The 12083-nt window shown below is 41.1% G+C and overlaps 1 protein-coding gene across 3 annotated transcripts in view; it reads left to right on the forward strand.

Annotated features, from left to right (window-relative positions):
* EPHB1 (EPH receptor B1) overlaps nucleotides 1–12083 on the forward strand; it is a 395735-nt gene that overhangs the window by 294819 nt on the left and 88833 nt on the right. For all 3 annotated transcript variants that reach the window (XM_077130187.1, XM_077130185.1, XM_077130186.1), the window contains one exon: nucleotides 10487–10611. In XM_077130187.1, the coding sequence (XP_076986302.1) occupies nucleotides 10487–10611 (125 nt within the window). The remainder of the gene's footprint in view (nucleotides 1–10486; nucleotides 10612–12083) is intronic.

Below are 12083 nucleotides of genomic sequence, written 5' to 3' on the forward strand. Positions count from 1 at the left end.
TTGGATCTGTCTGCTTCAAAAGCAATTTGGGAGTAAGATTTCCCCTAAGACTTCCTTGGCAAAAACAGAGACAAAGGGCTCACTCACTCACCTGCCTTTGTTTTTTATTCCTTCCCTGAGCCCATTTATCAATGAGCTTTATGTTTCTTTCTGCTTCTGCCACATTTAAAGGGCCTCTTATTATTGGCTGCAGACTTTCCTATTAGGTATTCCTGTTTCTGATTCTGCTGAAACACTTGTTGATTTTTCCCTGGTGCTGGATTTGACCCTCTCCGCTGCGTCTCATTCTTTTTGGATTCTGGGTTCCTTTTGAGCCTGCTTCTTTATTTATTTCTTTTCTCTTTCTTTCTTTCTTTTTTTTTTTTAACGTGGGCAGGCACTGGGAATAGAACTCTTGTCTGGGACATGGTAGGTGAGAACTCTGCCACTGAGCCACCGTTGCACTGCCCCTGCCTCTTTATTTTGCTAAGAAGGCATGCAGGGGAATTTTGGTTCTACGTGGATTTTTGGAGCACGTTTTCTTTAGGAAAGATACATCTTTTTATGGCCTTCAGTACTTTTTTTTCAAAGAGCCCTTAAACTAAATCTTCTCCCTTTTTCTGCAGAAGGAAACATATTTGTTTCTCTGCTAAATTTAAATAATTTGGGGAACTCTTTATTTTCATTTCTTTCTCTCAATAGAATGTCTAATTTGGTCAGTAGCTTTGTTTGTGTCTTATCTGACAGTCTTTGTGTTCTGTCTTATCTGATAAATCTTGTAGCACCTAAAACACCAGATTAGAGGCAGCATTTGTACTTGGAAAAGGAAAAAAAAAAACACAGATGAATCACTGTAGGTAATAACCAATGGCAAATTTTCAGGGAGGAGGAGAAATACTTTTTCTTACTTATTCCCATATGTTAAATCCCATTTCAACTAAAATGTAAAACACAGTGACCTGCGAGAGGATAAACAGTCTGCCACAGACCCTGTGGCCATTGTGTCATCTCCATAAATCTGAGAGATGGCAGAAATGCTGCTGAGGTGACAGTCACTGTCCCACAGCACCTCCCAGATGTATTGACTGACCGCTGGGGAGGTGACCACCATCTGCAGTAGCAAGAAGAGCTCTGTCCAATGGGGTGTTGATCATCTGTTGCTTCCGGATCACCCTGCCCTGTGATCGCCTCTTTACAATCTAACCCCCAACTGGACTGCAGTGGCCATCAGGGCAGGGGCTGTGGCTCTGACTCTCCTGCTGGTCCCTCTGCCCCCAGGGCTTAGCCCAGATATGTTGGTAGATGTGCCGAGTTTTGATTAGCAGCAAGAAGAACCCAGCCCAACATCCTTGGGCTGTTAGGGTTACTCCTTCCAATTTTTAAATATATGATGTTTCAGCTCTCAAGACAGAAGGGGCCTGAAAACCGATATGACACTGACCTGATTCACAAACTGTAAATTGTATTTCTGCACAGGTCAGAAAGGGCAGCTCAAGCCACACAGAGTATGTGAGGCGGGAGGAAACCAGGGTTATCGGGGATCATTGATCCGCTGCCCGCCTGGCTGGAGTTGGGCAGATCCCTCAGGATCCCCAAATGATCTGGAACGACTCTGGAAGCTGCCTCACCTTCTCTGAACTGCCTTCATCCTGTCCACGGCCCTCCACAATGCCCTGTCTAGTTCTTGTAAAAGATGATCATATGTCCATGCTGCGAATCATTTAACCTGTAGCTAAATCAAAGGCTGAAGTCTTACTTTCATTTTCCTTGACTTAGCAGGTGCATTTAACACATTCTTCCCAGGAGAATTGCCTCCAGTGGAGCCAATTTCCACTTGGTTCCTAGGCAATTGCACTCTCCTGCCTTTCCCTCTCCTTCTTCGGCATTTCTTCTTTCTCAGACCCTTGGGCTGTTTCTCCTCATCACCCGAATCTTAACATTGGCTCAGTTCCAGGACCTCTTTGCTCATTTTGCACTTATTGTCTTGGTGATCTCCGTCAGTTCCACAGCTTTGAATATCTCTGAAGTGCTGATGCATTTATCCCCATAATTTCTTTCCCCAGCATGGACCTCTTATGCATACACTAAAGAACATCTCAAACGTAGCAGGTCCAAAGTCGAGCACCTTGTCTTTCCTTCCAGACTGGTTCTAATGAAATTGTCCAGCGTCTCAGCTAATGGCAGCCCTGCTCTTCCAGTTGCTAAGGAGAGAACTCGTAGAGTCATTTTGGCTCTTCTATTTCTTTTGCATTCTACATCTATCAGGTTATTCTGGACCTATCCAGAATCTGACTGCCTCTACTCACCACCTCTGCTGCTATGTACCTGTCCAAGTTACCATTATCTGGAAGCAATTGCAACTGTAATACCTTTCTGATAGGTCTTTCTGCTTTTACACGGCTGCCTGTATTCTATTTGCAACACAGCAGAGTATGATTCTGTTAACATGAAAGTCAGACCCCATCACTCCCTAGTCCACATCCCTCCCGTGGCTCCCCATATCACTCAGAGTAGAAGCCCATATCCTTTCATGCCACCCAGGGCCCTACCCTCTCAGGCGTTACCTCTGCTCCAATCCCTCTGGCCCATTTCCATTCCTCTGAAATGCCAGGCTGCTCCAAGATCAGTACCTTTCTCTGGCAGGTCCCCCTCCAATGTTCTTCTCCCAGATGTCTATATGGCTTCTCCCCTCTTTCAAGTCTGTACTCAAGCATCTGCTTTTCAGGAAAACCTTCCCTGGCCACAATTGCAGCTGTGTCCTGTCATCCTGCCCTTGGCATTCTACTTCTCTTCTACCATGCTGTAATTTTTTCCATGGTACTTAATGTCTTTTTTTTTTTCATTCTTTCATTATTTCTTTATTAAAGAAGTTGTGGGTTACAAAACAATCATGCATAAAATATAGTATTCCCATACACCCTATTATTAGGACTTTGCATTGGTGTGAAAAATTTGTTGCAATTGATGAAAGCATATTTTTATCATTGTACTATTAACTATAGTCCATGGTTTAACTTAGGACTGTTTGTACAGTGCAGTGCAATGGATTAATTTTTTTTCCACTAGCAAATTTGCAACCTCACATTTCCCCTTTTAAAATACATATTCCAGTGCTGTTAATTATGTTTAAAATGTTGTGCTACCATCACCACCATTCATTACCAAAACATTTCCATTCTTCCAAATAGGAACTCTGTACATTTTAAGCCTTAACTTCCCATTCCCTATCCCCACACCATCTAAATATTCTCAGTTTTTCATAGCAGTGAAATTGTACAATATCTGGCCCTTTTGTGTTTGGCTTATTTCAACATATATCTTCAAGGTTCAGCCACACCTTTTGCATGTCTCAAAATTTGATTCTTTTTTATGGTACGATAATATTCTATTGCATATAAATACCACATTTTGTTTATCCATTCCTCAGTTGATGGACAAATGGTTGCTACCATCTTTTGACAATTGTAAACAATGATGCTATGAACATGGGCTGTGTAAATAGCTGTTCGAATCCATGCTTTCAATTCTTTTGGGTATATACCAGGTCGTGGGATTGCCAGGTCATATGGTAATTCTATATTTAACTTTCTGAGTAATCACCCAATTGTCTTCCACAGGGGCTGCACCATTTTATGTTGCCACCAGCAATGAATGTGTGTTTTTATTTTGCTGCATCCTCTCCCACACTTGTATTTTTCTGTTTTTTTTTTAATAGAGCCATTCTAATGAGTGTGAAATGGCATGTCATTGTGGTTTTGATTTGCATTTTCCTGATGACTAATGATGTTGAGCATCTTTTCATATGCTTTTTGGTCATATATATATCTTCTTTGGAGAGAGATCTATTCCAATCTTTTACCCATTGTTTAAATGGGTTTTCTAACATTTTGTTGTAAAGTTGAAGGATTATTTTATATATTTTTGATATTAAATCTTTGTCAGATATGTGGTTTCCAAATATTTTCTCCTATTTAGGTTTTTCCTTTACTTTCATGATATAGTCCTTTGATGCACATAAGTTTTCCATTTTGATGAGGTCCCACTTATCTATGTTTTACTTTTTTAGTTTGTACTTAGGGTGTAAAGTCTAGGAAACCATTGCCTAACAGAAGGTCTGAAGATGTTTCCCTATGTTTTATTTTAGAAGTTTGATTATTTTGCCTCTTATATTCAGGTCTTTGATCCATTTTGAGTTGATTTTTGTGTAAGGTTTGAGGGAGGGATCTACCATTATTCTTTTGCAAATGAGATGTAGTTTTCCAGCACCATCTTATTAAAGAGATTTGTTTCCCCCAATTAAGTGGTCTTTGTGCTCAGGTCAAAAATACATTGGCCAGAGTTAGGGGGATGTTTGGATTTTCTATATAAGATTTTACAAAGGTTCCATGCACTAGAATAACTTTCCAGAAACCTATAACCTCCAGATGGGTCCCTGGAGGAGATAAGTCCTGAAATGCAGAAGGGCCAGCCTTTCCAGAATGTGAGCTAGTTCCATCTCCCATCCCATATTATTTATAGCCCCTTCCAACATAAAAAAGTTAGAAGGGGAATAGCCCAACTACCCCTAAAGAGTGGGAGAAAGATCAAAGGTGATGGTGGAGTTATACAGAGAAATTCGGGTTTAAGAAATGAGTATGATTGCTGAATCATGATATTGATATTTCTTTTAGCCTCCAGTACCATAGAACAGCTGAAGTAAAAACTTAAAATTGTGGAATTGTAACCCATACCAAACTCTGAAATCTGTTCTACAACTAATTGTTGTGATGTTCTTTGAAATTTTTGCTTTTATGTATACATGTTATGTAAAGAGAAGGAGGAGTATAACAGGAAAGATAGGATTTAACAAATAAGTACAACTGCTGAATCATCATAGTGATATTTCTGTTAGTTTCCAGTGTCTTGGAGCAGCTAGAAGGAAAAACGAAAAATAATGGAAGTGTAACCCATACCAAACTTTAAAATTTGTTCTATAACTACTTGTTAAAATGTACTTGGAAATTTATTGCTTTTTTGTATATATGTTATATTTCACAAGATAAAAAAAATTAAAAAACACAAAAGAATTAGAAAAAAAAGTTAGCAACAAACTTGTGAAATAAGCATATATCTCATTAAAAAAATTAACCATGCTGTCCATGGTCTAACTCCATTCTTATCAAATAAACATATCATAGTTTCCTGTTTTTAAAACCTCAAATTCTCCCTTTTAATTCTTTAAAAACACTATGAAGCTCAGCTGAAAGTATGATTTTTTTATAATGTTTTAGTAATAATAAAATCTGGAATTCTAAAAAGAAAAAAACCTTAGCCATAAATGTGAGGATTAATTTCTGAACTCTCACTTTGATTCCATTGGTTTCTATGTCTGTCCTCGTGCCAGTACCATGCTGTTTTAATGATGAGTTCTCCAAATTCATTCTTCTTTATAGAGATCGCTTTGACTATTTGGTGCCCCTTACCCTTACATATAAATTTGAAGATTGGCTTTTCCATTTCTGCAAAGAAGACTGTTGGAATTTTGATTGGGATTGTGTTGAATCTATAAATTGCTTTGAGAAGAACTGATATCTTAATAATATGTAGTCTTCCAATCCATGAACATGGAATGTCCTTCCATTTATTTAGGTCTCCTTTTATTTCTTTCAACAATGTTTTAGAGTTTTCTATGTAAAAGTCCTTTACATCCTTGGTTAGATTTATTCCTAGATATTTTATTCTTCTAGTTGCTATTGTAAATGGAAATTTGTTCTTGATTTCTTCTTCTGATTGTCCGTTGTTTGTATATAGAAACCTTAGTGATTTGGGGTTAATGAGCTTGTACCCCACTATTTTACTGAATTCAATTATTAGCTCTAAGAGATTTGCTGTGGATTTTTCAGGATTCTCTGCATATGGGATCATGTCATCTGAAAAAGGGAACGTTTTACTTCTGCCTTTCCAACTTGGATGCCTTCTATTTCTTTTTCTTGCCTAATTGCTCTGGCAAGAAATTCCAGTCCATTGTTGAATAACAGAAATGGCAGTTGAAGCCCTTGTCCTGGTCCTGGTATTTGAGGTCTTTCCCACTGAGTATGATGTTACAGTAGGCTTTTCGTATATGTCCTTTATCATGTGGAGAAAGTTTTCCTTTATATTCCTCATTCTAAATTTTTAAATCAAGAACCAGTGATGGATTTTGTCAAATGCCTTTTTTGCATCAATTGAGATAATCGGATGTGTTTGTTTCTTTCTTCCCTTCATTCTGTTAATGTGATGTATTACATTAATTGATTTTCTTGTTTCTACTACTCTTTCATACGAGGGATAAATCCCGCTTGAGCATGGTTCGTAATTCTTTAAATGTGCTGTCAGATACAGTTTGCTAGTATTTTGTTGAGGACTTTTAAATCCATATTCATAAGAGGGGCTGGTCTGTAATTTTCTTTCCTTGTATTTTTAGCTGGCTTTGGTATAAGAGTGATGTTGGCTTCATAGAATGAACTAGGGGGTGTTCCTATTTCTACAATTTTTTAGAAGAGTTTCAGCAAAATTGGGGCTGTCTCCTTGAAATGTTTGGTAAAATCCCCTTATAAAGCCATCCAGTCTTAGGCAGTTCTTTGTTGGGATGCACTTGATTACTGATTCAATCTTTTTATAAGTAATTGGTTTGTTCAGTTATATTTCTTATGATTCAGTATTTCTAATTGAGTCAGTGTAGGTAGTCTGTGTGTTTCTAGGAATGTGTCCATTTCATCTAAACTATCCAATTTATTGGTGTGCAATTGTTGGAGAAGCAGTGAAAAGTCTCTCTTTTCCCTCAAAAGCCTTTGATCAATTGGTTTATCTTATTGTAAGGCACATTCTTAGTTTACTGTAGATGTAACCAGCCACAGCTGCAATCAACTGGCTGATGATTTAATCAACCAGCCTTCCGGTTTATCAACCAGCCATGAAATATGCTTGCAGCAACCATCAGGTCAATGCTTGCCTGACCAGACAACTGGGCACCATCACCTGGCCAACTAGACACCAGAACCCAACCGTCACATTGGGCTTAAGTTTATTAGTTGTTTTGGAGTTCTCTTGTTTACAGGAGTTTGAATACCCACTCTATTACCCAGGAGACTCACCTCTTTCTTGAGTGTTTAAAGTAACCCTTTGCTCTGTGCTTTCTACCTCTATTATTTCTTATACTTACTTCTTTTGTTGTCTCAAGCTACTATCTCCTGAAGGACAAATTCAGGGAAGTCCCAACTCCGTCTGTCCCAGTCAGAACAGGGAAGTTCAGGGACCCACAAAGCGGACACAGACTGGTTCCAAACTGCCCTGGGAGGGGATCAGGAAGGGTACAAGGAGCTTCTCCTCAGCTGATTGTACAGGGCAGGTTGAAACAATGGCCACTCTCAGAGCCAGGCTGCCAGCAATCCAAAGTTGTTCATCAAAAGCCGTGAGTAGTGATAGGTCATGCCCACCCTGTTCTTGGGGAAGAGGATTTTATGTCCCTTTCTGTCACCAGCAAGCTAGGGACTGTACCCTATGGCAGACTGCCGAGTAGGCAGTGGGCTCCGGTAATCACTGCACAGAGAGAGCAATTTACTGTTCTTTACTGTAATTTACCAGTGTCTTCTTCCTGCTCTTCATTGATTGCCGTACAGTGTTCTCCTGGACTCTGCAGTTTCTAAGTAGTTGTTTCAAACAATTTCTACCTGTCTAATAGTTGTTCTGGTGGAAGGACTTCATGCTGGAACTTCCTACTCTGCCAATTTCCTACATCCTATCTCAATATATTTTAACATACTTGTGCTTATTTATTTATGCCTAGTCTCTGAATCCCTCCAGTAGAAAGTAAGCTCTAGGAGAGCAGAGAATTTTGTTTATTTCATATATTGTTGTATCTCCAGAACCTAGAATGGTGATTGGCACGTGGCAAATGCTTGGTAAATGTTGGTTTGATGAATTAAACAATTAATAGACTAATTAATGTGGGCTATTAAACTAGGCTGGGAGGGAGAGAAATGTAACTGATGGCAAAATCAGGATCCAAAATTTATTTCGACTTACTCAACTAATAGGCCGATTTTAAGGTAAAAAGATAAAAATCCCAATAGTCAAAAGCAAAAGCCAAAAAAAAAGATTAGGAGTGTGCCATGGGAAAATACTAAAGACTGTATTTGACTCTGATTTAAGAATCAAACAGCAAAGACATGTCTCTAATCCAAATGGTCACATTAATAGAAGCATAGTACACAGATCATGGTAGATATTAGTTTCTAATATTTGCTAGTCTGTATGCAGGAGAAGAATTGGGTGTACGTCTGGGCCTCCTGCCTAAAAAAGGAATGTAGAAAGTATAGGCTCCATTTGGCAAAGAGTCACCTTGGGTAACAGTATGTCATGGGAGAAATGTTTGTAGTAACTGGCCATTCTTTTCAGCAGAAAAAACTCAGAGGAGACATAACTAGTTTCTTTAGATATTTGAAAAGCCATTCTGTGGAAGAGGGAACATTTTATATTATTTCAGTTGGCAGAACTGACATCAGTGGGAAGAAGACAAATTTCAGATAAGGATAAGGAAGACATGCAAAATGGTGAGAGTTTCCCAAGGAGAGAGCAGCCACTCCTAGAGGCCTTCCATCCCTGCAGGTTCAGCAGGAGTCAAGCAGCAAATCCTCAAGAGGGAAATTGTAGAGGGGATTCAGGACTATAATAACTCACATCCTCCAGAAAGCTGTCACCATGATGGAATTAGATGTGCATGAGCGTTATTGGGGAAAACACCTGTGAGAAGAATTGGGATGGGAGCTAGTGGAGCATGGAAGAACCATCAGACCACAATGAACTTCTGTCCCGGTGAAGGAAGGGAAGGAAGGATTGTATAGGAAGAGTCTTAGACTTCCATGCTGCTCCAAGAAAGCACTGATAAGGCTCATAGTATGGGAGGTGGTGGGGTGGTGGTGCAGGAGGAGTTCCTCACCTTGTGAGAATGGGACCACCATAGTTTTCCTGCCATGCTCATCATTGGCTGGGGCACCGTGGGAAGCACAGTCTCTGTGTGAATGTGATGATGGAATTCAGAGTGCAGCAGTTGGGGCCATTAGTCAGTTGCACTTCTGGGACCTAGAGACCTGAGAGGCACACTTTTTTGCCTGCAGCAGGTCTCAAATGGAAACCGTGTAAGCTGGCTCTAGAAATCCCAGGAGGACACTCTCTTTCTAAAGCCTCGTCACAGCACTGCTCACACTGGGCTTTCATTGTTGGCTCCCTGTTTTCTCCTTGGACTTTGAGCATCCTTAGAATAAGTGGCCTATAGCCTCCTCATCCCCCTGGTGCTGTGGCTAGCATGCAGTAGGTAGTCACTGGGAGCTCATTGAGTCGGGGAGAAGGCTGAGATAAGGGCCTCCGTGGCTATAGTTGTGCTCTCTAATTTCAGGTCTTGGTCTCAGAGGGGAATCTGTTAACTTAAATTGAGGATAGTAAATGTCACTCAGCCATTATCCCCAGAGAAACCCTTGTAAAGTGGAGTTCAAGTGAGGAAATGACCTTCATAACCGCAGAGGTACCAGAACTAAACGGAACAGCCCCCGAGCAGAGTGCAATGCTGAAGCGTCATCCTTTACCCACCTTTCTGTAGAAAGACAGCCCTCATTTATTATTTCCAGACTGCTTTCATTTTACTTACACCATGTAAAAAATGTCAAACTGGGAAGTAAAATATTGTTTCCAGACAGAGATTTCGGAATCACTTTTGGAATTATCCTGTTTCAAATGTGTGGTTTCTATATTATTTCTACATTTTTATTTGTGAGCTCCTTATTGCAAATGTCCTTACTTGGAAAACTCTGATCATAGTTGGTTTGCTTTCATGTCTTCTTGAGTGATGTCTCCTCTCTTCCTTTTGGAGTGCAGTAAAATCTTACATGCAGTATCAGAAAGTGATTTTTGTCAGAATGTTCCTTTCTATTGCACAATCATTCTGCACTGACCACTTCCACTCACCTGCTGTCATCCCTTGCCTCCAGGTTCTCTTCTTTGCAATAGCTCAGCACAATCACTGCAAGATTGAGAATCCTTCAACACCTTTTTATCTTGCTTCACTTCTACTCAAAAGCATTGTGTTGCTCCACTTTTTTGGCTGTCTGAAACTCAGACTCCGTGTCCTGATTGTAATCACCTTCCCTAATTGACTCCAGCTTCCCTAGGCTGCACTGTTTTCCTCTGATTTCTCCAACCATCCCTTTTTTAAGTCAAGCCTTTCTCCCCCCTGCCCATGAAAAGACCATGTCTATTCCAGCCCCTGCTCTCATGCAGAGGAGATAATTCTCTTCTCCTGAATTATCACTGTTTCTCTCCTCTGTTATCCTGATCCTACTCATTCTGCAAGACCCACAGGAAGTTCTGCAGCTCAGCTTATAAGAAAGAACGGATAGTATTCGAACCCAATAACACATACTCTCTCTCTCTGTAGGATGGCTCTGCTCATATAATCAAGTTCTGTTTTCTTCCCTCTGTCTTCCTCTCTCCACAGCCCCTTCCACTGTTCCCATCATGCATCAGGTCAGTGCCACCATGAGGAGCATCACCCTGTCTTGGCCACAGCCAGAGCAGCCTAATGGCATCATCCTGGACTATGAGATCCGGTACTATGAGAAGGTGAGCCAGCTCTGTCTGCAGATTTGCAAGTTCCAAGGTCATGGGCAGTGGCCAGCTGAGGACACTCTGTTGAAAATAACCCTGATAGATCTACAATCACCTAAACCAGGGATGATGGTGGGTTGGAGTGGGGTGGAAGCAGAGGGCTGATGAAAAGTTGGTGATGTCCAGATATTTCCAATGGGTTGGATTAAAGCTGTGGAAGGATTTTGTCCTGTGCTCCTAGAAGGATGTAGCTTCTGTTCACTGAGAAAGGGAAAGATGTAGGGAACATATCTGAGGAAAGGAAGAGTAGTCTATATCTACAGTGCCTGTGAGATGCCCAAGTGGAGAAGTGGAGTAGGCAATTGGATGTAAATGGGTTGGGAGCACTGGGTTGGGGATATCCATTTGGGAGTTGGGGCATGTAACTGTTATGAAAGAAAGCCTTGGGCCTGAAAGAGCTCATCCTGGGGCCAGTAGAAATAAGAGGACCAAGAACCCAGGCCTGCAGCCCTCCACCATTGAGGCAGTGCAGAAGAGTGGAACATGACTGCATTGGAAAACAGGACTCCTAGGTTCTAGTGTCCTCTGGAACTAACCAGCATGCAGCTGAGGTCAAATTACTTAACCACTCAGGGTTGCCATTTTTACACGTGTAAAATGGCAGCAATTTACCCCCCTGAGAGTGAAGGACCAGATGGATCCCCAATCTGGTCTGTGAGGAGGTGTGCCCTTCAGCCATACAGCTGAACTTGAAAACGAGGTGGAGGATTGGGCACTGTTTTGTTCTATTTAGAGAATACAAGGGTTTGTAGACAGTTGATTCAGATAACTCAGTGAATCTGGAATCATTTAAACTGTATGGATTCCTGAGCACCCATTATATCCATTTGGCTTTGAAATTGGGCCCTTCACTTGCTAGAAATGGTTCATTAGTTAATAAAATAAATATTGACTTTGCAAATTGTTTTGTTTGAGGCACCCTATCTGTTTGGACCAAATGACCACATGGTCTCATTTTGTCGCCAAAGTTGACCTAACATCCCACAGAGTATCATGTGTGGCCAGTATATGGTGTGATGTCAGAGTCTCCACGAGGTTCCATCCAGCCCCACTTACCACACACACACACAAACTGCAGCCTGTTGAGACAGCCATTCATTTCAGAAAAATAAAATAAATCCTCCCTAGTGTGTGCCTATCAGGTTTCAGGGGTTCCATAAACACAGTCTCCTTAGCCCCTCACAGTCCAGTGTGATAAATACTGAATCACTGGTACAGACAAAGAAGCCGAAGCACAAAGACGTTTTCAAACTTGCCCCTGATGACACAGCTAGGAAGTGAGTCTACAGCCGGGGTCCTGTGCCCTGCAGGCAGTGAAGGCCTTGCATGGGGCTGGATGCAGTGGAGACCACCTGCTCCTCCCCTCAGCTGTTGTGCCAAGGACAGTCTCTTTCCCCGGGGCAGCTGGGCCAGGGCAGAGGGCTTAG

Source organism: Tamandua tetradactyla, chromosome 15 (genome assembly GCF_023851605.1).
Source record: "Tamandua tetradactyla isolate mTamTet1 chromosome 15, mTamTet1.pri, whole genome shotgun sequence".
NCBI classification, from domain to species: Eukaryota; Metazoa; Chordata; class Mammalia; order Pilosa; family Myrmecophagidae; genus Tamandua; species Tamandua tetradactyla.